The sequence below is a fragment of the Hypanus sabinus genome, chromosome 13 (genome assembly GCF_030144855.1).
Source record: "Hypanus sabinus isolate sHypSab1 chromosome 13, sHypSab1.hap1, whole genome shotgun sequence".
Taxonomy (NCBI): Eukaryota; Metazoa; Chordata; class Chondrichthyes; order Myliobatiformes; family Dasyatidae; genus Hypanus; species Hypanus sabinus.
This window is the reverse complement of record NC_082718.1, coordinates 53,129,910-53,157,886: the sequence shown is the minus strand read 5'-3', so window position 1 is coordinate 53,157,886 and position 27,977 is coordinate 53,129,910. Positions and strand designations below refer to the sequence as shown.

Genomic DNA, 27,977 nt, shown 5'->3' with positions numbered 1-27,977 from the left:
TTAATGTTATTTATTTAATTGGGCTCTCTTTATCTAGATTTAAGACTTGCGTGAAGATCTGATCAGATTTTAGGCCATACATATGCAGAAATAGAGAGGTACGCAAACTTTCCAGCACCACTGTATGTACCAGGCAAAAGTGGAAAATAGTCCATATATTAACACAAGGTGTTGCTCCACTTACCTTAACTAAGGATTCAAAGCAATTTTTGAATGAAATTATTAACTTTGAAATGTTAGGAAAATTACATAATTTTGCATACGCAAATTTTTAAATATATTTAGCATCTGATATCAAACCGTTCATCAATAAACACATAGCAGAACTGTACTAATGCAGAAAGCACTGCCAGTAAAATGCTATCAGCCCACAATGACACTTTCATTCAAAATACAACTTACAACACATCTCAATATGCCTATAATCCATGTGACATTCTTACTTTTAATATCAACTTTCTGGCTTTTCATAGGCAGCTTGGCACTAATAAATGGTGCTAGAACTTCAGCAACATTTTGAAAAACTCTGTGACCACATCTTTTTTAGCTCAAATTCTTTTAACATGGGTGTCACAGAAAGTTCCTTCAGAACTTTGTTGTAACAAGACCTGAATAAAAGCTTGATAGGTAAAGAATACTAATTTACAAGGAAAAAAGGGACACATATGCTAACATAAGGGGCATTAATTCACATAGGATGCACCTGGAATCCATACTGAGAGCTCAAGAATAAACCTCAGCCTTATATTTTATGTCTATTTATTTTAATGGAAAACAAAATTGAAAAGGAGGAAAGTTACCAAATTTCTGAAGTGCGTCTGTCAGTACAAGTTCTGTGTGTACAGTATAAATTTTTAAAATTGACATTAGACTCATTTTCAAAAAATCATATGGTTTGAAAGAAAATTAAATGAAGTTTGAATCCTGCATTTTTAAAGCTCTGATGAACCCTGAAAAGATGGCAGAACTTTGACAATGACCAAATCCAGAATGGTTCATAAAGTGTGATTTCAAATTCAGAGAAAACTGAATGTAGCTATTAGTTTAACTATAGCAAAGACCAATGTGGTTAAAATTCTCAGTTTTTTTCTCTTTTTGATGAATTGGAGAATGTATGTATTGTGTTTATATGAAACCAGATATTTGGGCAAAACACATGTAATAAAGACCAATAACTGGATAATGTTTGCTCATGTCAAACAAACCCTTTCTGATCTTTTATTTGTGAATAGTTGTAAAATTGTCGTCAGAACTATTATGGGAAACTTAAGGCTATATAAGTTAAACATGAAATAACTGTGTAGCTATTATGTAAACCAAGCATGTGCTGATGTTTTTATGATTATAATTTTTGGTCTTATAATTAATCAAGATACAGCAAAACTGAGACAATGCATTAAGCATTTCTTTGTTTAAGTGGCCTTTCTGTGCAATCAATTTTATGATTATTATTTTGTGAGAATCAATTAGTCACAAGATGAGAAAGGTAGTTGGTGTGAATGTAGCACTGATACAGCAGAAACAACTGAACTTACTGGGGAGTACAGAACAATTGTAAGTGGCCACAGAAGTTTCACATAAGGAAAGCAGATTTGTAATTGATGGGGTTTAAAACTGAGCGGAACTGGAACTAGATCTGACAAACAAAAGTCGAGAGGTGGTATACTCTGAGATTGAATAAGTATAGCAAAAGACACTTATGAAATGGATTCGTGGACAGATAGTTTACAGTCCCAAGCAAATAAAGGGCATAACTCAGAGCAGGATGAAGGATTTACAGGCACTATGAACTGGGACAGCACAAATCAAATTTTTCTGTGGTATCTTTTATGCACAAGTAACTTTGGTCAACAATATTTATTATACTTTCTTTGGTAAGGGACACAACTTGTAAAATGGGGTCTGGAAGAATTAAAATTGCACAAGAAGCCTTTTTAATGCTGGAATGCTGGAAAATATGCTGGAATTAAAGTGAAATTATAATAAATTTGAATATGTGTTATTCAACCAAAGATATTTGTGAAGATGGGATGCTTAATTCCTTGAAGGGATAGTTTATGGACACTGTTCATGAACTAAGTCATTATTCACATAGCACTAAACTAAAAAAATTAACCATAATTTAGTAGGTCACAGTGAGCAACTTTGAATGCCTGATCCAGTAACTGGGATTCATTGAGGGTGGAATATAGAATAAACCTCTGTGACTCTACAGAAGCAAAGGTGCCAAAGCAGGGAATCTGAAATTAACATTGAGAATGTGAGTAACACACACAAAATGCTGGAGGAACTCAGCAGGCTAGGCAGCATCTATGGAGAAAAGTACAGTTGACGTTTTGGGCTGAGACCCTTCGGCAGGACTGGAGGAAAAAAGCTGAGGAGTAGATCGAAAAGTTGCAGGGAGGGGAGAGACAAACACCAGGTGATAGGTGAAACCTGAAAGGGGAGGAATGAAGTAAAGAGCTGGGAAGTTGATGAGCGAAGAACACAGAGGGCAGGAGAAGAGGGACTCTGTTAGTACAGGACAGAAGGCCATGGAAGAAAGAGAAGTGAGAGGTGAGGAGCACCAGAGGAGGCGATGGGTGGGCAGAAATAAGATGAGAGAGGGAAAGGGGGATTGGGAATGGTGAAGGGGGGGGCATTACCGGAAGCTCCAAAAATTGAATTTCATGCCATCAGGTTGGAGGCTATCCAGACAGAATACAAGGTGTTGTTCCTCCAACTTAAGTGTGGCCTCATCATGACAATGGAATGGGAATAGGAAGTGGAATTAAAATGGGTGGTGACTGGGAGATCCTGTTTTTTCCAGTAGATGGAGCTTAGGTGCTTGGTGCACTGGTCTCCCAATATACGTCAGGTCTCATCGATATACAGGAGGTCACACTGGGAGCACTGAACACAGTATATGACCCCAACAGACTCACAGGTAAAGGGGCAGTTGTAGCACTTTTCCGCGTGCAATGGTAAGTGTCAGGAGGGAGATCAGTGGGGAGGAACAAATGGATAAGGGAGTTGTGTAGGGAGTGATCCCTGCAGAAAGCAGAAAGTGGGGGAGAGGGAAAGATGTGCTTGGCGGTGGGATCCTGTTGGCGCTTCTCCGAGCACCTACGCTCCGTCCGCCAGAAAAAGCGGGCTCTTCCAGTGGCCACTCATTTCAATTCCACTTCCCAATTCGATATGTTCATCCATGGCCTCCTTCACTGTCGTGGTGAGGCCACACTCAGGTTGGAGGTACAACACCTTATATTTAGCCTGGGTCACCTCCACCCTGATAAGTGAACATAGATTTCTGAAACTTCCGATATTGCCCCCCCCTTCACCATTACCCATCCCCTTTTCCCACTCTCACGTTATTTCCCTCCCACACATCACCTCCCTCTGGTGCTCCTCCTCCTTTTCTTTCTTCCATGGCCTTCTGTCCTCTTCTCTCAGACTCCCCCTTCTTCTGCCCTCTATCTCTTTCACCATTCAACTTTCCAGCTCTTTATATATGACCTCCCCTTCAAGTTTCACCTATCATTTTGTGTTTCTCTCTCCCCTCCCCCCATCTTTCTAATCTACTCCTCAGTTTTTCTTCTCCAGTCCTCCCGAAGGATCTCGGCCTGAAATGTCAACTGTACTTTTTCCATAGATGCTGCCTGGCCTGCTGAGTTCCTCTGGCACTTAATGTGTGTTGGTTGGATTTCCAGCATCTGCAGAGTTTCTCTTGTTTATGATAGAGACTGTGGGAAAACCTTAGCAGGTCAAATGCATTTCTGTAGATAGAAACAGAATTGAGGTTCTTGATCAGAGATCTTTTATCAGAATCTAAAGTTCATGGGGAACAATACTACTTGAAAGGAACGGCACTGAATTTATTTCAAAGGGCAAGAAAGAGTGCAGATTTGAGAAATGATCCCCTATATGATCTTTGTTCTGTTAAAAAAAATATTTTGGTGGGTATGATGAGGAAAGATGGGATAATGATTATGAATACATCACAAAATTTTATAATTAAAAATGGATATTGATGCAAGTTACCATCAGTCTCACTCAAGTAGAATGGAGAAATATAGAAATTAAGCAAAATCCTTTTTGTGGTTTCTACACAGTAGCCAGCTGCATATACGTAGGCCACTCAGACTGTAATTTTTTCTAAAACCACACAGGAAGCAGATACAGAATAGTGATAACACAGTGTAGTAAAAATGATCAATATTACAGATCACATCGAGTTTGAACTACCATTAACAGAAAATTATAAAGCAGTACATTAAAATACCAATGCAGAGTTTAGATGGCATTTTCTGATTTAATACTTACTCTACATGGTTCCTTTGCAATAAAACAACACATTATAACTATTGGGTTAGGCAAGGATGGAAGATTAAAATTTTGTGGTATTAATGTGTGTTCATGTAATTGCTTGACTCAAAGCTGAAGCTTAACCTACCTCTTACAAGTTTGCTGCTTCTTGGTGCATCTGTAGCTACTTCATTGGAGATAGTAATCAACCTTACTCCTTCTTCTGCATTTTCCTCATCAGTGTTGGTTTTGAGGTTAATAACTGGGGTTACAGTTTGCACACTAAAAAGAAAAGAAAGTAGTAAAATTTTTGCCAATTTGAGGACTTTCATTTAGATACTTGGCCAAAAAACAGTTTATCACATGAACTACATCAATAAGCAAATTTGGGATGTGCTCTTCAAACAAGAAGCAAATTCTCAAAGTTTTGTAGCAAAAACATTCAATTCAAAGCCAATGTCATTTTCTAAAAGCACTTATTAATGAATACAAGCAAAATAGACCTGACATAGAATACACTGTTTGGAAAATTTAGGAAAAGATATTGTTGGAATACCCAAAACAAATAAAAATTGATGTTATTGAAACCCAAAAAAAAACCCCAACAATTAAGAATACTAGAAATACATTGGAAAAATTCTGCTCAAACATCTGGAGAAAGAAATAGAATGAACTTTCTGTGACACAACTGTCATCAGAAATGGGAAAAGTCAGAAATTAAATATGATCTAAACTGCAGAGAAAGGGGTAGGCGTGGAGATAATAAAGGAAATGTCTGTGACAGGGTGGAAACTAGAAGAGAATGTGGTCAACGAGCAGTGGTGGTGCTGAAGGAAAATCATGCAGGCCTGTAACTAAATGACTGGACTATAGGAAATGTAAGAAGACCAATGAAAACAGAGGACAAGAACACCTGTTACACAAAATGAAACTCTGTTCAATCTGCAGAGGTGAATCTAGGTTTCAAGTAGATTGCCGCTCAAATTCTGTGTCATTTTCCTATCTTTCTTTGAATTCCTATACTATGCAATGAAGTCAGCTGGAAGACATTTTTTTCCCCTGATTCAGCATATTACTGCCTTCAGCACGTATCAGAGAAAAATGACCATTTCTGATTAAAGGTCACTGATTTACAGAATTAACTCTGTTTCAGTCTTCACAGATGGTGCATCTCCTGCTCAGTATTGTCACATTCTTTCTTTTGATTTCAGATCGATAGCATCTGCACAGACTTATTTAGTTGGTTTCTATCTCATGGTCAAGCTTTTTACTTTTTAGCCCCCTCTCATCTTCATTTTAATTCATCTCTTATTTATATCTTGAAACAGAACATCTACAACTAAGAAGCCTTCACCATGCTCTCTATCATCAATGTATCATTTACTATCTCCTTGTCTTCAACCATCCTACACACTCTTGTTCTCTCCATTCAGTGCACACATCTACACAAAGCCATACTTATTTAGGAAGAGAAAATACTCTGCTACTCAGTGAAGCACACTCTACTGTATTTTTTTTTCTAAATTAGCACTGTGCCTTCAAAATACAGTGGATTCTGGTTAATTGGAACACATCGGGACCAATACGTTTTGGCCCAATTAAGCAGCTGCCCCAATTAACCAAACTTTCATGGAAATGTAGTAGCTACAAGGTATAAACCAAATATCCTGACCTGACTTGCACTACCTTACTTCCCCTTTTCTATTTTCTAATTATGATTTATAATTTAAATTTTTATTATAGTTACTATGCTTTGTACTTCAGGGAGCACGAAGCGCAGAATCAAATATCGCTGTGATGATTGTGCACTCTAGTATCAATTGTTTGGTGACAATAAAGTAAAAAAGACAAACTCACATTTAACTGAACCATAACATATGTATTTAAATGGAATACAAAACAAATTAGAGCACTACCAATACCTCTACAGTACTATAACACTGTATTAGTTCCTAGTAGTTATTGATGAAGGAGTTATCTGCAATGTTCTTTCAATTGACTGTAAATTAACAAAATCAACGTAGACATGCAATGGGCTGCCTTCATATAATGCTTTAGACTAGGGGTTCCCAACCTGTAGTGGCATTGGTCCATGACAAAGAAAAGGCTGGGAACCTTTTATGGTGTTGGATGATTGTATCCTCCAAATCTTGACTTACATTTTAACATTCAAGATGATTGTCAATACCTTCAAATTTCTTAATAATTCCTAACTTGTCAAAGCAGTGAAATAGTTCCTAATAGTCTTATTGTTTATTTCTCAACAACCATCAGTGACAAAAATCACTGCTTTTTTAAAAAACACAAACACGTGCAACTGATGGTATTTAAAGACTGATTGCTGTAAGCACAGTGGAATGAATAACAGCCACGCAAGCATATGCGACTGACACTACTAGAAACTGCTTGGCAACAGTCTCCTGCTCCAATTAAGCAGTATAGTGCACAAAATAAACAAAGAATCCTGGCTACTTTCTCAAGTTATTTTTTGTTCTTTACCTACGTTATGCACCAAATAAGCAGCTGCCCCAATTAACTGATGGCCCAATTAACTGGAATCCACTCTATTGCAAATACGTTCCTTATACTGGACAGGCTACTTACGCAAAGATTTTGTCAGTTTTTAAGTGGCTATCAACTCTGCAGTACATTTGCCAGTGAGACTTGATTTTAATGTATCATGGGAAGATTTGCTTGATGCACTATAACTGATTAACAGCAAATAAATTGAGCTCAGGACTACAGAATGAAGGTAGCCAATTATTTTTGGCCTAACTATAAAAGAGCTCTCCAATTAGTCCCAGTAACAGCAGTTATCTGCTATTACTCTGCAGTCTTGTGCATTCTTGTTCCTTTTTACGTATACAATCAACTTCTTTTGAAAGTTACAGTGGAATCAACTTTCAGACAACACATGAAGTATCGTCCAAAGTTAGCTTCATCAGACCTTTCGTTCTCACCAACTATCTCAATTCTCTTTGATTCACAGCAAATAAGGTTATTATATCAAATCTACTCTACAAAATCAATAAATTCAATCTCTCCATTAAATTTATCCTTTATTTTCCTTCTCGACTCAAATGCAAAAGGTTTAGATCTTATGCTCATAAATTTTTTCAAATTTCTTCTCCAAGGCCTCAGCCTTCTTTTTAATGTGTGGCATACATTCCAGGTGGGGCACTACGTTTTATAACATTTAAAAGTAACTTACATACATTTGTAGCCTTGCCTTTGTTGACAAAAGGAAAGGTCTTGGAACAAGTAGATTTTATTTCAAGCTTCACATTACAGGTCACTTTTTACATTTAGGCTACTTAGCCAATTAAAGGGGGTCTTTAAAATCCAAATTTTAAGAGAACAGGAAAGCATTTATACCACACTTCTCTCAACTTCAAAACATCGGAACGTACTTTACAGACAATGGCATGTATTTGAAGTGCAGTTACTCGGGGCCAAATTGAATAGCATTCATAAGTATGTGCTGGGAATGCAATGCACAATTAAGTTCAACACAATGCAAGCAGCAATAACAGTCCTGCCATCCTTCAACACATTTCATTGATCAGCCCACACTAAGCGTGCTGTTTTTTAGCTTTAGGCCTGTAGCTGGGTAGTTATGATTATGCCTGGCAAGGTCTGTTATGGCTAGAATTAATGAGAAAGTTATTTCAGCTTGCTGGAAGCCAAGTTGAAAATAAGCAAAAGTTGGCATTAAGTTATTTAGACTGGCTCTCTACTCACTGGGAGAGGAAACCCACCAGATTTACATTCAAGTGTAAGTGAATAAGGATTATGAATCTTTGGTTAACTGCAGTAAAGACATTGAAGAATTCGATACATTCAGACACCTTCCACTTCACATTCCTCCAGTCCACTGCTCCATGATACGTTTGAATACAGGATGCACGTGGTGTCAAGCCAAATACCTCTCACTTTCCTTCAACAGAACTCTACTACTTCACTCTCTCTGGATGGTGAAGAACTCTAAGCTGGCCAGACAATGATGCAACAATATATGGACAAAGATGACATTTGATCTGACATTTTCATTATTGCAGAGAATAACTTGGAGACAGAATATGCATATGTTAAGTCACAGGGCAAAATTAAGTGGTAAATCGGGGCCAGTTGTCCACAGGGCAGAAGTTCTGTTACAGAGAATTCAAACAATGATTTTACTAAGATAACCTACAAAGGTGGTTAATATGTGTGCATAATGAACAACTTGATAGGTTGGCAGGCCTAACAGAAAGCATGTACGCAATGTTAAGAGGCCCCACGAAATGTAGCTCCAACCTTGCACAGGATTATACACGGAGCTTGGAACCTCCACCTCTGTCCACTGTAAAAGTTGAAGCCAACACTCACAGACACAACGATTACATAGCAGGCCAAGCTTCAACCACTGGAACACAGTGAGCAGAAGCATCAAGGCTTTGGAGTACACATGGAAGACAGGCACAAATGGAATGCACAGGACCTAGTAGTTAATGTTTGTCATGGGTGGGTGTATAATTTTGATTTGGCATTGAGTTTGGTTTTATCATTGTGGTCAGACAGATATTGTTGATGGTCAGCAACAAAAAGGACATAGGAACTGAATTAACATGGAATTGGACCATTTCCAAATCTGTTAGTTAGAAGATAGCTGTTGATATTGATTCCTCTTTCTCGATCTCCTGCTCCACAGCTGCAAGTACAAAGGTTGAGCGCAATTCATTGACAGGTCATAACATTTACACCAGGCAAGCACAGCTCTGGATACTCTACTACTTAATGCAGCATGCTCGAACAGTAATCTAGACGGTACGGAAGTTTAAATGCATAAATAGTCGCTTGAAGAGGTTGTGGGCACAACATATGTCTCACAGTAATAGGACTGCAGTGAACTGCGTCAGATAGTAAGACTTTAAGCCTCTTTTTGAAGTGCTTCTCTAGACTATCTATTCCGATGGGACAACCTACAGTGACCTGATAGAATGTAATAAATTCTTTTATTTTTTACACTTCAGTCAGTAACATACCTGCTTTTGATTTCTATTCCATCAATAGTTGTTGATTTACTCATGATTTTGTTAGGACTTGGCATTTCTGTTTCAGCTTCATTGCACCTCTCAATCTTGAGCTCTTGGCTTGGAAACTGTTGAATTGCAAACACAAAGATTGGTTTTAAAGATGTCTAAAGCATGTCAATAATTTTGTTTATTAATCTGATACCTCGGGAAAGGTCTCAGATTTGACAGTCATGAAAATAGAGAGAACCATGGAGACAAATAATGGTTGAGTTCCATTACTTTGCTGGGTCAGAATGGAGGAAATGAAATGAGCTGAGCATGCAAAGCATTCGACTAGGTTACTAAAGCTGGCTTAAAACATTACCATGAGCCTCATTAGCATTATTTGGGTGAGCCTAAGTAAAAAAAAAAGGATGGATGTGTTTCCAAATGAATGGCACTGTTAATTTTTGATAATCAATATTTGGCCCTTTGTATCAATGCAAAAATTATGTCGGTCTCCATGAGATATTCCCTTTGCCAGCAGAACTCTTATGAATAAACACTAAACTTCTCAGTTTCCTTTCCAGAAGTGTAAGACCCTCCCTGTTAACATCAAGTGAAATCAAGCACCATTTTATAGCTTCTTATATTTTATTTCTTTCAATTATTGACATGCCCAAACTTGACACATCTGGTCCCTAAAATTTATGAATTACATTGCAGTCTATGAAATGACTGCTATGAAATATAGAATGAAATGAAGGTGAAAGATATGGAGCATAATTTTATTTGAACTCACATCTTTCCTGCTTTCTGACTGCTGCTGAATTGACTCAATGTTCCCTTCTTTTAAACGGGCAATTTCTTCTGCTGCAGTTTCTGGATGTTGATCGTAATTATCATTTCGAACAGCAGTTTCCAAATCCTTAATATTATTTTCAACTGTTCTATTTCTGTAAAGCTGAAACAAACAACATCTATGCTTTACTGTGGAAAATGTAGCAGGTTCTTAGACCAGCAGTTCAGAAAGCCCCAGTGTTAGCTAGAGCACAGGCTCCAAGAGTATTTGACTCAATTTAGAAATAAAAAGCAGTAATGGTCACAAGTGTAGCTGCTGGATAAATATAAAAACTTAACTAGTTCACTAACAGGAACAGTTATTATCCCTCAACCTTCAGGCTCTTGAACCAGTGTGAATAACTTCATTCAACTCAACAGTGAACTGATTCTACAACATATGGACTCACTTTCAAAGTCATCGCAACTCATGTTCTCAATATTATTTATTACTTACAGTATTATTATGTGTTTTTCTTATCTCATTGATTCTATTATGTTTCTTTGAATCTACTGTGAATGCCCAGCCCACAAGAAAATGAATTTCAAGGCAGTATATGCTGACATACATGTCATTTGCATTAGAGAGGGTGCAGAGGAGGTTTATCAGGATGCTGTCTGCATTAGAGAACGTGTCTTATGAGGAAAGGATAAGCAAGCTAAGACTTCTTTTTGGAGCAAAAGAGGATGACCGCTGACGATAGAGAAGAATCAAGTGATGTGAAGGAAATGATAAGATAATAAGAGGCATTGATAGAGTGGACAGGCAGAAGGGCAATGGCTAATAGCGAGGACCCAATTTTAAGGTGATTGCAGGAAAGTATAGGGGGGGTCTCAGAGGCAGGGTTTTTTTTACATAGAATGGTAAGTACAGGGAACACACTGTGGAGGTAGAGGCAGATACATTAGGGACAGTTAAGAGGGTCTTAGGTAGGCACATGAATAAAAGAAAACTGGGAAGGCTGCATAGGAGATTGATCTCAGAGTAGGCTAAAAGGTCAGCACATTGTAGGCCAAAGGTGTCTATGTTACAAAGGTGCCATATTTCACTCAGTTTCCAACAATTGGACTGTGTTGTCACACTTTCCCGCACCAGCAATCACTTTGAATTTAACACATTTTCCCACCTTCAAGTTTGTATTAATGTCATGCTTAACTGCCTGCATAAAGATATGGCTGTCTTGGGGAGGACCCCCTAGAATGGACAAATTGGAGATGTTTCCTATCAGTATGTGACCTCATATTTCTCTGCCTCTCATGGGTGCCATGCCTTCAGAGATGGCTTTGCAAGACAACACCAAAAAGGGGAAAATAACTGGGAAATTATAATCAACTTTGACTTTAAGATGTATACAATCATTGTCAGAATAATATGGCAGCTGTGACATCATTTTAAGTATTTTGCAACCATGTGGTATACATGATTGAGGTCATAACTTTTTTAAGCAGAAAGCATAATTTTTAACATCCAGTGGCAATAAAACATGTTAACCTGAGCATCAGTTATGCTATCTTTTTCCAGGTAAAGCATAAGTAGCAATAACAGCAACTGCCACCTCTGTGTGACACACTATTGCACATTGAAGGGACATTGTTGTTTAAAATAAGGAACAATCTGAACAGTGATATTGTCTTAAGAAAAGCCATCAAATAATCCTTAAATGGAAAATTATGAAAAATTATGAGAATTTGTGCAGTTTCAACCCTCAAACCTTTCCCAGGTATGTGGGTTTAATTTTCTTATGTGGCTGATACTGATCACTTGAAAGCTCTGCACTTTAATTTTGAGGGCCTCAAAATGCCCTTGATGACACATGCGAAGCCTTGCCTCAGATATGTGGGCTTCCACCTGCTCCACAGGGCTATTTAAAACAAAACTTCAACAGTGGTGCAGCAAGCTGCTGGCTTTCAGTCTGCTTTTGTACCCTCATTTCAACCCCATATGACCCAGTTTTATGCAACCACAAAACAACACCCTTCATACATGTAACTGAACCGGAGCCACTAGCATTCCATGCTAATGTATTTTAATTACCATAAAATACTCAATGGAACTTCACATCGCAATGAAATTCGATATTAAATGAAAAAAAGTAAAGCTATTGACTTTGTTACGGTGGAACTGGGCCCCGTGACTCACCTATTGCTGCATGAAAATATTCTATCAAAGTGCTGCAAGATGTATTAAGAACACAGACAATGTAGCTAATGGCTGCAATGATATTAACAACTTCAGTTTCAAATACAGTTTAGTTATATTTGTCACATGTACATGGAAACATCGAAACATACAGTTAACTATGTTGTTTGCATCAACAACCCACAGACCAAGGATGTACTGGGGGTATCAAATGTTTCCAGTGCCAACACAGCATGCCCATAAGTAACCATAGCACACATGTCTTTTGGAACCAGAGTACCAGAGGGAACCCACACGGTCATGGGGAAAAGATACAAACTCCTTATAGACAGTGGTGGAAATTGAACCCAGATCTTACAGCTGGTGCTGCAAAGTGTTCTGCTAACTGCAATGTTACTGTGCTGCCCAGATTTATAAGATGAGAGAAAAGGAAACCAGGGCAAGGAAGAGTATTGCCACTTCGCAACACAACTTGAAAGAAACAACACAAAAAAGTACAAGAACTCTTTATAGAATGTCACAAATAGCACTTTTACACTACTAGTATTACCAAAAACTAAAGTTAACTGATCAAATGTTACTTCTTATCAGGAAACCCAAGACTTAGCTGTTCAATGTTACATTTACCAATTCAAGTGAGTTACACTATAAAGCAATTAACATGCTTTTCTAAGAACTTTTACATGCAGACACTGAACATAACAAGTTTCTAATTGAGACATTCTGTGGCTGGTTTGGAAAACCCAACAATTCAACAGAAGTACAAGACTTTTTTTTGTCCATTCCCAAAGACATTGTTATTTGTGCTTGGTAATTAGGTAAATCTCAGCACACTTAATGGTTTAAAAAACGCACCACAGCAGCTGCAACTTGTGAATGGCTGAAGTGTTTCAATAGTTAAATAAATATGCCATCACAAAAATTCGCTCCACCATTGTATACTCACCGTGCAGGAAAGAAAGTGGAGGGCACCCTGCAGAATGTTATCACACTAAAATTCTACAATCATTGTCTTATTGAAAGACACCAATTTATTGAATGCTCTTTCCCACAGCAACTCAATCCCTCCCCCACAACAGCTTGCTTTGTTACGACATAATGATTACAACATTACATTTATTAGATGTGGTCCCTGAAGGGAGCAGGATATATGAAATGGAATTTTTGACATTTTCACTTAATGGTCTTTGTTCTACTTCAACAGAATAGTCTTTAAATTATGACCAATCTTAAGTTTTAGTGACATCTTCATCCAAGAAATAAAAGAAAGTCAAAGAGCTCCACAGACATATTTTTGAGAGGCAATATTAATACAACTATGCACTATTTTGGTCATCAGCCCTTAGCTGATATAGGTGTGTATTTGCTAAAGATACTGCAGTGCTATTGAAATGTTGCAATTGTCCTATGAATTATGATTACCCTCATTAGCTGGCCATAATACAGAGAAACAGCAGGAAGCATTTGTGAATAATAGTTTCCTTGCTAGGTACTGAATCGTTGACATAAGAGCTTTATAATTTTTTCTATCCAGTTCAAATTCTCAATATTTCATATTTACGAAGCACTTTAAATAAGATATCCCAAGTTGATACCCAGAAATTGGCATTGCACCACACTCATGAGATATTGGAGGAAGATGGACATTGAAAGGAGCATTCAAAAGTAGGAATGAAGTGTTAAGAAATCTTGAGACTTAGGGAAAAAAATCACCATGCTTTGGTCAAGTTGGGTGAGCAGAGATATGTCAGAGGCATGGAGGGTGAAGGAGATGACAAGAGATGGGAAAGGGTGAGGCCATGCATTGATTTGAAAACAAGATTGATAGTTTTGTCAAATGCATAACCAGAAGTCAATGTAGGTCAGATTGGCTTTGGGGTTGATGGGTTAATAGGCCTTGATGGGAGTTAACAGTGTGGTATTTTGGACTGGTGAAGTTCATCGATGTGTCGTATCAAACACTGCAATTGTTTGGCTATTAAAACTACTTAGTAAATGCAGATTTCAACCAGGCCAGAAATCAAAGAAATCTGATTTATTTTTGTACTGTTTCTCCAGGGAACTGTTCCTTTAATAATGTTTCCTTCCACGCAGACCAACTTTTGTTTAGCAAAATAATGGTGCTGTTAATTACTTCAGCCACTAAGCTCCAGCTGCAATGGTTTAAATTATCAATTTATAGCACAACAAATTCTTGCTGATAGGCAGTTTTCTAAAGGCTTTGCTTTGGCTCTGTTACTGAAAACTGAGTCACTAATCCTTATCTTACTTCATTAAGTGATATAAAAAGGTCAAGGGTAAGGAATTCTATTTTCTTTTCAAATGTGTCTCTAAACTGATCTCTTTTATCCACTAAATTTCAAAGTGTGAAAGAGTTCTTTTCCTTGAGAAATATCTGGGTTTTCAACTGGACAAGCTTCACTTTCAGCAGCCAATTTTTTCTAAGGAAATCATTATGAACAACCCATTCTAGTAAAGATTATTCAGTCTCAATGGGAAATTCATATGGGGCAAGATAGAAATGCAAAATTGTTAACTATCATGCAAAAATAGAGAATCTTAACCTTTTGAAGATAGGTTGTGGACCATTTGGGAGGGATGAAATATTAAAACACATGAAAAATTCTCGTTTGAATCCTGTATTATAATACTACAAAGGGCATTTAAAATCTGTTGAGTCATCGTAGTACATAATTTAGTTGGTAAACATCACAGTCATTGTAATTTCCAGACATCCAAAACTAATTTCAAATTACTACAGAATGATGATATCAAAATGCATAAAGATTATTTCAATTACTCAAAATTCTGCAGTGGCTATTCAGATTTAGTCACTAACAAAGTCAGAACAAAGTCAGCAGAGTGCCTGGCTCATCAAGAAATCTAACACCACGGTGCAGTCTCCTAAATAAGTTATGGAAAAATCAATATAAACAAAAGTCTTGCAAAAGGAAAGTATTGTAAACATGAACATTAACATTAAGTTTTAAATGCATAAGTCAGTGGGACAGGCAGTATCTGTGGAGAGAAGAATGGAATTTATGTTTCAGGTCAATGAACTTTCCTTAGAAAACTGAAAAAAGACATAACAAGTTATTTGTTAATTAAGTTTTGCTCTCTATGGATACTGTCTGGTTAGCTGAGTACTTACAGCATTCTCAGCTTAAATGATAAATGGGGATTTTTTTTTGAAACACAGAATGTTTAGAAAATTAGTTATTGATTAACACAGTACAAGTTTAGATATTCCCATTTACATATTTGGATATATAGTTCTAAGTAGTTCATATTATACACCTTATTTCAAAAGAACACAAGCAAGCTTCTTGCTATTTGTCCAGCTAGGAACAATCTTTCTCATTAAAAACTGTAATACAGAGTTTTCTGAAGACAACTGGGAATAATACCTGTGCCGGATGTGCTCTCCACTGTACTAAGCTGACTCTGCAATTTGCCAGCATCTGTACACTTGCCTGATCCAGGGTTTAAGATTTCACAGCCTACTGTAGGGAGTTCACTTACTTCTCAATTTCTATCATACTTGATTCCAAGGAGAAAAGATAATCATTGTTTTCCCCCATCCAGTTTATCCCCAAAGAAGCTGGCCCCCTGGTTCTGAGCCAAAGCAAATGCATATATCTGTAGAATACAGGCCTGGTGAATTTCATCCAATTCTTGTAGGCAATTTTTTTCTAAAAATGGTAATTCAAGTTCAACAAGCTAGAGATGCAGATTCCATTTAGAACTATATGGGAGAAGAGGAATTTAACTAGCTGGCCCGAGACATGTGGATAAATGTATAGATGGATGAGATGGATATGAAGGTTCCATGATCCTGATCTTGTAAGCACAAATTCAATTTATGACTAAGTATTTTGCGGTAACAAACTAAATGTTTTATTAATTTTTTTTAGAATATGTACTGAGCATCTTAGTACAGGCTCTTCATCCTACAATGTTTTAACCTACTCCAAGATCAACCTGACCCTTCCCACATAGTCCTCCATTTTTTTCCCCTTTCATCCATGTGCCTAACTAAGAGTCTCTTAAATGACCCTAATGTATTAGCCTCTACCGCTACCTCTGGCAACACATCCCACACACCCACAACTCACTGTGTAAAGAACCTTCCTCTGGCATCCCCCTATACTTTCCTCCAGTCACCTTAAAATTATAGCCCGTCAAATTAGGTATTGGGAGAAAGGAGCTGGCTGTTCTCTCTGTCAAAACTTCTTTTTATCTTACACACCTCTGTCAGTCACCTTTCATCCTCCTTCACTCCAAAGAGAAAAGCCCCAGCTCGCTCAACTTCTACTTATAAGATATGCTCTCTAATCCAGGCAGCATCCTGGAAAACGTCCTCAGCACCCTCCCTAAAGCTTCCATATCCATCCTAAATGTGGTGGCCAGAATGGAAAACAATACTCAAGTGTGGTCTAGTCAGAGTTTTATAGAGCTGCAACATTTCTTCATAGCCCTTCAACTCTATATTCCTTCTAATGAAAGCCAGGACATCATAGGTCTTCTTAACAACCCTATCAACTTGCATGGCAACGTTGACGGATCTGTGGACATGGACCAAAAGATTTATTCCTCTGTTCCTTCACATTACTAAAAATCCTGCTAGTAACCCTGTACTCTGTGCCTGTCAAGTAGGAGTTCTTGTTCTTCTTTGAACATGTGCAGCTTCCCCACATGAAAGGGATTGAATATGCCCACCTGAAGGTTTTTTAATTGGATTCCACCCAATGACCAAACAACTTTTCCTCTTTTTTTCTCCTTTTATTTTTCGCATGTGCGGCAGTTTGATAGTTCCGTTAGTTCCATTAGTCATGAGTCATAAGTCTAGTCATAAGTCAGTCATTAGTCTAGTCATAAGGTGAAAAAACTGGCTGCCTCTTGGACTTTGTAGACTAATTCAGACCTGCACCTCCGTTTCTTTAATGGACCGTTATGTTTCCAAACTGGGCGAACACTCCCAAAGGTTCATGAGCTCTTCTTAAACCTTGCGCTGTTTCCGAGAACACCTGCGCGCCATGATCCCCGTGATGAAGCTAACGCTAACCCAAACACAGTGACAGCATTGCTCTTTTCCATGAAACAGTCTCTCAAGTTATTTAAAGTTCAGCATTTTACCGCAGATTCCAATACTGCTCCTGGACTGCGGCTGTGACGCTGCAGGGTCCCCCCCAAATGTTCCGGGCAGAAGCAGCATTCAGGCAGTGGGTTCCATCCGGTTCATCAGTTTTTGCTATCACTTTTAAATTTCATTTTCTTTTGCCTCTAGGTCCCAATACTTTCTAGAAACTTTTGACTTGACAACGCCTTTAAATATGACCTTCCAAAACGTATCACTTCACACTTCTCTGGATTGATCTCCATCTGCCACTTCTCACACCAGGTCTGCATCCTATCAATGTCCCATTGAAACCTATGGCAACCTTCTACACTGTCCACAATGCCACACCATCTGCAAACTTACTAACTCACCCAAGTCACTTATAAAAATCACAAGAGCAGGGGTTCCAAAACAAGTCTCTGCGGAACATCACTGGTCAATGACTTCCATTTAGAATATGCTCCATCTAATATTGCCCTCTGCCTTTTGTGGGCAAGTCAGTTCCAAGTCCACTCAGCTGTTTCCTTGGATCCTAGGCCTATTGCAGCCATCTTCTCCGACTCTATACCACCCAAAATCATACCCATAATTGCAGCTTTAGGACTTACTGAGTATTTGTCCATAGGATGAAGAGGCTTTGCCTGGTTGTTTTCTCTTGACAGATTCTTTGCCGGAGATTGATCTTGTAGGGCTAATAAACTTAATCCTTTCCTTTTATCTTTTAGAGAAGCCTGCTGATGGCGTTTTATCCTCTCGAGCTGCTCTTCAACACTCATTCTAGGTCGTGGACCCTCTGCCAGGAAAAGCTGCTCGACCGCACTCCTGGGTCTTTCCTGCAAATTTAGCAAATTAGCATTAATAAGTCTGCATAACTGTTGTCTATACTTTGGATAATAGTAAACACTTAAAGAAATAAAATAATCCCTAAGTGTTCTGACTTGTAAGAATGATGCAGTAGTAGTGCTACTGCCTCTCAGTTCCAGCAACCCAGGTTCTAACCTGACCTCTCAAGTGCTGTCTGTGTGGAGTTTGCACACTCTTCCTGTAAGCCCACGGTTTTCTTTCACATGCTCTCACCATCTACCAAGCTGTCCAAGGGATGTGGGAGATAAAGTGGCCTCTGTAAAATGCTTCTGTATATAATGAATGATAGAATCTCTGAGAAGATGGGAGAATAGTTTACAAGGAAATCTGATGAAATAATGGGACTGGTCTATGAACTGGCATTGGCTCAGTGGATTAAAATGGCCTTCCTCTACATCATAACAAAATACATGTACATGGCATTAAACGAGCAATAAAATAAACCAGAACAAGAAAATGAATGTATCATACCTGGATGCCAAAGAGTTTGATTTTGTAGATAAATACAAGCAGAAGAAGTAATTACAAGAACCACATAGTTCTAAACACACAGTAAAGAGATTTAAAAATAATGTTCAGTTAAAACACTAAATATTCTATCAAAAGAAAGAAAAATTACCGAAGTTGCACTAAATTCTAGAGTTCTACACTGAGGTTTACTCAACATTTTTACTCAACACTCTATATACTTACCACATGAGGCACAGTTCCATCCATCTTTCTGTGCTTCCTTAATGTGACATACGATGCAATTGTGGAAGATTCACTAATTGGAGACTTGCTTCTAGGTGGAACGATCCCAATTGGAAAAGACAGGCCTGTACATGTAGAGAATGTAAATAAACTCTCTAAAAATTACATCAACATGCAACAATGTCTGGAGATAAAATGCACCTATGATAAATTTGTATTCAATTTGCAAACTGTCGCCAACTATCACAAATCCATAAATAAACACAGTGGCTTAACTTAGTTTAAAAATATTAGGTTGCTCACGGGAGCACAGGCTCACTTGATCAGCATTATGTAGGGAAGTGCTGAACTACAGTATTCGTAGCCCTGGAACCAAAGCACTCATAGTAATGTACCCACTGAATTTAAAACCAGACATCCACTTCGGTTGCTCATTGCAGTGTTGCGAAGGGAAGCTGGTTCTAACTGCTGCCCTCCACTAGCAAACCCACAGCAGCAACACAGTGTTACACATTGCCGTATGGTTTAGCATGGAGTGAACCACCAGGGCAATTTACAGATGCTGTCTGTGACACCTGGTCAGAGACAAGAGGTTCTGCAGATGCTGGAAATCTTTAGCAACCTAAACAAAACAGTGGAACAACTCAGTATCTATGGAGGGAATCAGTGTTTGGGACAAGATGTGTGGTATATGCTGCCTTTTGCTAACTCCCCACTGATTAAGGAAGAGACTCCCAGCTCTTCTCTCATTGAGTCAGGTGAAGTGGGGCGGGGGGCTATCTGTGGTAGCCTGGGTTACAGCGCTACTCTGCAGGAGAGGAAGCAGGGATTGGTCGCAGGACAGAGGGCTCCAAGTTGCAGGTGGGCAAGAGTGATAGATCGGGGGAGGCCCTGACTGGTAGACTGGAAGTATCCACAGTAGAGTCTGAACCTGGAGAGTTAGGTGAGGGAGTACGGAGGTCTCTGAGAATTAGGAGACCACCAGATAGGCTGGCCTACGTAGCACCAGGGGAACAGAGTGTGACCCCCTACTGTTTTGGGGAGCTATGTCACTGCCTTTTAAACCTGGATTGGGCTTTGTGTTTTGCAGGAAAGGTTGGCAAATTATCTCAATGTCATGAGGACATAACTAAATTTGGTGGGGGGAGAGTGTAACATGCTGTAAGGTTTCGCTGCTAATGTAATGGTCTCTCTGTAATGTTTCACTGCTAATGTAATGATTTCTTTGTAGCAGCAATGTTTGGGTTATGACGAGAGATGACTGGGGCTTTGGAATGTATATTATCCAATGAGAGGGATGTTGTTCTTTCTTGTGAGTCTGAAGAGAGATTTTCATGGTTTTTGGTCAGCGAGAGAAGAGGAGGAAGATGCGTGTGGAGGGAGCTGGGAGATGACCAGACAGAGTGGACTGGGAGCGAGGGTCCGAAGGTCAGTGATGCTTGGAAGAGGTCGATTGTTGATGAATGGCCATATCAGTGAGCTCCAACGTGCACTATTGACTTTTTTCCTTAAAATAGGCCCTTTTTCTTTTTATTTTCTTTACTAACCCTATATTCAGATCAAGAATTATAAAGTTCAATCATTTAATTGCATACAGTGTACTGTCTGATTATTTTGTGGTGCGGATTTATAACCGGGCAACACCTCACGCAGCATTCACACAAACGAGATTTCTCAATTTGGCGGGGCCAGTAGTTATCTTTCCCTAGATGAACGTGTGCTAGTCAAGCCTGAGGGTCATAGTAGTACAGAGGAAAATGCTATGTCTCAGGGACAGGAAAATCTTTGATTTGAATCAGCATCAAGCATTATCCTGGGAAACATAAAATTAACTAAAGTCATCTAATCTGCTTTAGTTAACAATCAGATGAGACTACTGCAGCTTGAATATCAACCAGTTAACATCAGTGTTTTGAATTGTTCGGCTGTTAACTAGTAAATCAACTGTAAATTTGCTTCTGACAAAGGCTAATTACAGGAATAGATTTTTCCTCTTTTCATTAGCACAGTTATATTGCTGCTTTAAGTGGAGATTTCCAGATAGAAAATGCTTTATTAGTTTTACATTCATGATTATCCCTTTGTGAACAAACTGGATTATTTCATCACATTTAATTGCATAATTCTCCTATGCCCCCACATTAATAACATATAATCCCTTTTATGTATAGAACATGGAAGGATTGAGGCAACTGTGTATTTTTTTTCCAAGGTATGGGGCCATTCCAAGTTGTTTGGAAAGGAATTTCATAGGAAGGTGTCCCTTTCTTTCCACAGCTGACCTGATCAAACTACAGAAGCATATGGTCCAAATATTAAGCAAAATTAAGATATTAACTAATTTCTAATTCAATGACTATCAAGATGCAGTTATTGAGATGCACTTTCAGTATTGCCCATTTAAAAAATACAGGTGCAAGAAAAAAATTGTAAATCGTTTGCGATAACCTGGCTCTCTGCAATAATTACTCATAAAATGTGATCTGGTCTTCATTTAATTTATAATAATAGGCATACATAATCTGACTAATCTAATAACACACAAACAATTGTACCTTTCATGTCTTTATTGAACACATTGTTTAATCATTCACAGCCAAGGTTGGAAAAAGTATGCGAACCCTTGTATTTAATAACTGGTAGAACCTACTTTAGCAGCAATAGCTTCCACCGAACATTTTCTGTTGCTCCTGATTAGACTTGCACAACGGTGAGGATGAATTTTAGACCATTGCTCCATACAAAACTGTTTCAGTTCATCAGTATTTCTGGGGTAACTTGCATGAATGGCCTTCTTCAGATCATGCCACAGCATCTCATTTAGGTTATGACCTGGACTCTGACTTGGCCATTCCAAACACGAACTTTCTTCTTTTTAAACCATTCTGTTGTTGACTTCCTCTTGTGTTTCAATCATTATCTTGTTGCATCACCCAACTCGCATTAAGCTTCAAGTGATGGACCACTACCCTGATATACTCCTAGAAAATGACTTGAAACAATTTTAAGTTCATTGTTCCCTCAACAATTCCAAGCTGTCCAGGCCTTGAGGCAGCAAAGCAGTCACAAACTAAGATGCTCCTTCCACCATGCTTCACAGTGGGATGAAGTTTTGCAGTGCCCTTTTCCCTCCAAACATAGAGGTGTGCATTTCTGCCAAAAAGTTCAACTTTTGTCTCATCTGTCCACAGAACATTGTCCCAGAAGCATTGTGGACCACTCAGGTGGCCTTTTGCAAATTTGAGATGAACAGCAATGTTTTTATTGAGAACAGTGATTTCCTCTGTGGTGTCTATTCTTGTTCAGTGTTTTTCTTATAGTGGACACATGAACAGACACTTCAGCAAGTTCTAGAGATTTCTGCAGGGACTTTGCTGTAAACCTTGTTTTTTTTTTACCTCCTTCAGCATTGTGTTCCTGGTGTAAACTTTGCAGGATGCCCATTCCTAGGACAAGTAGCAACAGGACTGAATTTCCTCCATTTGTAGACAATTTCTCTTATTGTGGACAGATGAACACTGAAGTCTTTAGAAATGCTTTTGTAGCCTTTTCCAACTTCATGCATCTCTACAATTCTACTAAGGTCCTTTGAAAGTTGTTTTGATCAAGGCATGGTGCATGTAAACAGATCTTTCTTGAGAAGAGCAGGCTCTGTCAGTATCCTGACTTCAAGTGTCTTTTTTATAGGGCAGGGCACCTCTGCAATCCACATTTTCAACCTCATCTCATTGATTGGAACAACCAACTCCAAATAAGTTTTGAAGAAGGCATTACACCCCAGAGATTCACATACTTTTTTGCTCCCTAGACTGTGATTGTTTAAATGGTGCACTCAGTATTGACAAGAATTACAATTGCTTGTGTTATTAATTTAGACAAGTTGTGTTTGTCTATTATTGTGACTTAGGTGAAGATCACATTTTATGAGTAATTAATGCAGAAAACCAGATAAGTGCAAAGGATTCACACCATTTTTCTTGCAAATGTCGCTCCATCATATATCCTAACAGCATACAGCTTGCCAGTAGCTCCAATAGCTGCCATTCTGAATGTAATTATAAAATATGGAAATATAATTAAAAATGTAAAAAGGCAGCTTTATATTTAATCTGCATCAGGTCTTAAAATATTAGATCAGATTTAAAATATTAATGATTCTTGTCCTTGATAGACTGAACAAACTCGGTCTATCAGGCTGGGTATTTCTTTGTGTTCTGCATTTTGCAACTCTGATGTTCTTTAGTTGACGTTCCCAGACTCTAACCTCATCCATATTGATCAGATAATCCATGGCCACACCAGTTTTACCTAATCAGAGACAGTCCCCTTCCCCATCCTCTCTGCAGTTAAACTTCTTTTGTCTCCTTCCCAGCTCTGACAAAGGTTCTACATTCTGAAACGTTAACTGTTTCTTTTCCAATAGTTGTGGCCTGATATACAAAGTCCTTCCAGCAATCTTTTATTTTAGATTTCCAGCATCAGCAATTATATGATTTTCACTTTAAGATTACTTATTCATAAACTCATTCTGAACATACCAGGAGTGGCAAACCTTTTTGAGAGAGTATGCCCAAGGGCAATAATCTTTTAAAAAATTTGTCTGCATGCCATGGTAACTTTGAACAGAGATTATTATTCATTAATGAATTACAGGCAGTCCCCGGGTTATCAATGAGTTCCGTTCCTGAGTCCGTCTTTAAGTCAGATTTGTATGCAAGTCGGAACAAGTACATCTGGTATTATTTAGCGTCAGTTAGTCAAACATTTGTCTTAGTATATGGTATATATTTTACCTTTCTATGCATATAAAATACTTAAGAAATGTATGTATTCCAATAATTAAACCACTACGTTGCTTTGTAATAATTGTAGCTTTCATCCGGGCAGGGCCTTTCACATGCTCCATTATTCTCACTTTATCCTTTAAAATTGTTCTGATCGTCGATCGACTGTAGGCTAACGCTTTTCAAATGACTGATGACGTTTCACCTCTTTCCAAATGCTTTATTATTTCCACTTTATTTTCAATCGTGATTGCTTCCCGTCAATGGATCAGAAACACTGCAGGCGGCAGGGCGGGAGCTGTGCTGGCTCCTGAAGTCCTCTGGGTCCTCAGGACCACCGCATCCCATCAATGGAACAGAAACGCTGCAGGTGGCGGGTCCCGAGGTCCGCCGGGTCCTACAGACCACAGCACTGAGACAGGTTAAATGGGACAAGAGGGGTCTGTGCTGGGTTTGGGTATTTGATCCTCCACAATATTCCGTGTAGGAATTTAAACTGGAGGTGGCAGTGTTTTTTTTTACGAGGTCGAGTTGCAAGCTCGAAATCAACCCAGCGCGTTCGGGAGCGGTCTGTCACTGGATCAAACTCCGGAACCTCCGTTTTCGAGCCTGGTGCTGATCTCATTAACGACTTAAAGTGGCGGACGGCATTGCGATCCAACTTAAAATGGCAGATGGCATTCTCTTTCCTCAGTTCATAAGTACAAGTTGTCTGTAAGTCGGATGTTCGTAACTTGGGGACTATCTGTAGTAACAATAAGTATGAACTTTCTAATTGAAAAAGGATAACTCCTGGTGCTTATTTATGTGTATTCATTGTTTTCCTATTTAAAAAAAGTAAAACAGAGACAGATTGAAATGAATGAAGTATTTTAGAAAACCCGTTCAAAAATTATAAATGTTAATTTTTTAAAAAGGTAATTTTAAAATAACAAAATTTGTAACTAGTGTTATTGTAACCACTTGCTATCTAAATACTTAATGTGTACATCAGGTCTGTGAAGATTTCAAAACATATCATCCTGCTGTCTAGCTGGCACCAAACCAGTGTGAGATGCTTCCTGTGAAGACATCTCAAGCTCTTGCATTTGTTGCTTCATGTGGCAGTAAAGATAATGATTATCTTCTTATTGTGGGTGAGGATTAAAGAATCGAGGGATGATTCACCACCCCTGGTTTAGGCCATGTATGAACAGAAGAATAGTTTAGGTGGAATCTGGATAAATGAAACTCAATCTGTACGCAATACCTTTAGACACTACACTTTCTTTGTCAGGCACCACTTCTGACTTCTCATCCACATTTGATTCATCAACCTCTGTGACGGTCGTCAGTTCTGGCTCACTTTTGTATTGCCGGTAATCAGGACCCTGTAATGCAAAACAAGATATTCATTTTACAATCATTCTTAAAATTAGCTAAATTCTAATCTGGAAGAATTATTTGGTGAACAGGTTATAGCCCACAAAAAGAGATACCGAGAATTGCTCAATTTTGTTTTTTAACTAAGCTTGAAACAAGAATAAAAGAAAATTGAATAACGTTGTTGAAATGTGAAAAAATACTATTAAAAACCATATGCACAAAAGAGAAACAGAACTAAAATTTCTTCTCAAAAAGCATTTTCTGATTTCATGTCAAGTAGCTGATAATTTACCTTAGAGACATGCTATTATTATAGTGGCCCTAACAGCAGATTTTTTAAAATTACAGTGCATTTTTATGGAAAAAATAATTCAAAGGAACTATCAAAGGCGGATTTTACGAGTACAATCAATCATCGAGGTTTTGTTAGCCAGTGGTTCTTAGCATGCACACTTGATATATACAGTGGATTCCAGTTACTTGGGGTTAATCAGGGCAGCCTTTTGTTTGGGACAACTCTTACAGAACAAAAATCAAATCAAGAAAATAGCCAGGAGTTCCTTTGCTTATTTGGGACACTATGCCACTTAACCAGGACAGGAGACTGTTGCCATACAGTTTCTAACTAGTGTCAGTCATGTGCACTTGTATGGCCTTAAATACTACATGTGCTTTGAGCGAATAATTTTTAAATAGCATCACTTATGTGATTTTATGTTCAAAAAGCAATGATTTTTGTCACAGATACTTGACAGGAAACAAGCAGAAAGACAACTTAGGTTGTTTTACTCACTGTGGTTTCAAGTATTCAGGCTTGGAGTTGCCAAAAATGGCCAGGAGTGGCAATGAAGCTATTTCACTACTAACAATTTAGGAACTACGAAGATTTTGAAGGCATTAACAATTATTTTGAATGTTATAATGAAAATGAGGACTTGGAGCATGCAATCATCAAAAGCATTGTATGAAGGTGATCCATTATTGCACTAATTTTGTTCATTTATAATCAAACCATGCGGTGCAGCGAAAACTGGATGAATTCCTCTATTGATAACTATTAGGAACTAATACATGGTTTTATCTTTCTGTAGTCATATTGGTAGTGTTCTAATTTGTTCTGTACCTCATATACATAATTTTTTACTCAGTTAAATGATAGTTTGGCTTTTTAAAAAAAATACCTTTTTAACTATTTCCGCGAAACTTTGGCTAAGGGAAGCATAGGAGCGCCTACAGGACTGCTTTGAATTGGTGGACTGGACTGTATTCAGGGATTCATCTTTGAATCTGGATGATTATGCTGCAGTTGTTACCAACTTCATTAAAAATCTGTGTGGATGAGTGTGTGTCTACAAAAACTTACTGTACATTCCCAAACCAAAAGCTGTGAATGAACCAGGAGGTACGTCATTTGCTGAAGGCTAGATCTGTGGCATTCAAGTCTGGCAACCCAGGCCTGTACCAGAAAGCCCAGGTATGATTTTCAGAGAGCTATTTCAAGGCTGAAGAGACAATTTCGAACGAGGTTGGAGGCGCTATCAGATGCACTGCAACTCTGGCAGGGTCTACAAGACATTACTTCCTACAAAGTGAAACCCAATAGTATGAATGGAGCAATACTTCATTACCAGATGAACTTAATGTCTCTTATGCACACTTTGAAAGGGAGCACACAACTACAGCTGTGAAGATCCCTGCTGAATCTGATGACCCTGTGATCTCTGTCTCAGAGGCCGATGTTAGACTGTCTTTAAAGAGACTGAACCCTTGCAAGGCAGAAGGTTCCAATGGAGTACCTGGTAAGGCTCTGGAAACCTGAGCCAACCAATTAGCCGGAGTATTCAAGGACATTTTCAACCTCTCACTGCTATGGGCAGAAGCTCCCACTTGCTTCAAAAGTGCAACAATTATATCAGTGCCAAAGAAGAATAATATGGGTTGCCTTGATGACTATCGCCTGGTAGCACTCACATTGACAGTGATGAAATGCCTTGAGAGGTTGGTTATGACTAGAGAGCAATGATCTGGACCGATTGCAGTTTGCCTATCGCCACAATAGATCAACGGCAGCTGCAATCTCAATGGCTCTCCACACGGCTTTAGACCACCTAGACCAGGGGGTCACCAACCTTTTTTGCACCATGGACTGGTTTAATATTGATAATATTCTTGCGGACCGATCGATGGGGGGGGGTGTGTGTTGGGGGTGTGTTGGGGGTGTTAATCATAACAAGAATATAGGTGATAAGTCAAGTATAAGTCACTTACAAGTGGCTAATACACTTAATTTCGTTTCTAAAAGAGTTTATCTAATGAATTTAATATTAACTACAGTGCATATTTTCCTTGCATGAATATGGTGGTCAATTATAACTCACTTATAAGTCAACAGCATCATAACTTTTTAAGTAATATTTGGATATTAAACACATAGCACATATTTCCCTTATGTGAACATATAAAAACATTGCAACACACCAGTGAGAGGACAAGGTAAGGGCCGGAGGTTCCTGTACCGGGGCCACAGCAATTGCAGTCTGGAGAGAGCGGCCGACAAAAGTTTGGCTCGAGGGATGACTTTCAGTAGATCGCAGCGAGGTAGCTGCTCTGCTATTTACGAAACCCTGAGCCCGAATTAGGTCGTCTGCAAATATTTTAGCACCGGATTCCCCACGAACATTCAGTGTGCTAAACAGGTTTAGAGGCAGCGTCCATCTGTCCACGCTCCAAGCCAGTATCAACGGCACTTCTTGCCAGCCACGCAAGGCGGCCGATTACCCAAGGCCAACCAGTGATCCCTGGCGCCAGGGTATCACTGCATTTAGGAGACTGATGACCTCAAGTGCATTCAAGTTCGACAGTGGGCGTGACAGGGAATGAGGAAAGGTGCAGCT

At 38.6% G+C, this 27,977-nt stretch overlaps 1 protein-coding gene across 9 annotated transcripts in view; it reads right to left on the bottom strand.

The window, feature by feature from the left end:
- Window positions 1-27,977, bottom strand: part of plekha5 (pleckstrin homology domain containing, family A member 5) — a 300,640-nt gene that overhangs the window by 4,489 nt on the left and 268,174 nt on the right. For 8 of the 9 annotated variants that reach the window (XM_059987627.1, XM_059987625.1, XM_059987630.1 and 5 more), the window contains 6 exons: window positions 24,968-25,088; window positions 18,935-19,059; window positions 17,986-18,210; window positions 10,081-10,242; window positions 9,309-9,424; window positions 4,433-4,566 (listed from right to left, as the gene is read on the bottom strand). In XM_059987627.1, the coding sequence (XP_059843610.1) occupies window positions 4,433-4,566; window positions 9,309-9,424; window positions 10,081-10,242; window positions 17,986-18,210; window positions 18,935-19,059; window positions 24,968-25,088 (883 nt within the window). The remainder of the gene's footprint in view (window positions 1-4,432; window positions 4,567-9,308; window positions 9,425-10,080; window positions 10,243-17,985; window positions 18,211-18,934; window positions 19,060-24,967; window positions 25,089-27,977) is intronic. The other variant, XM_059987628.1, reaches the window with a different exon arrangement.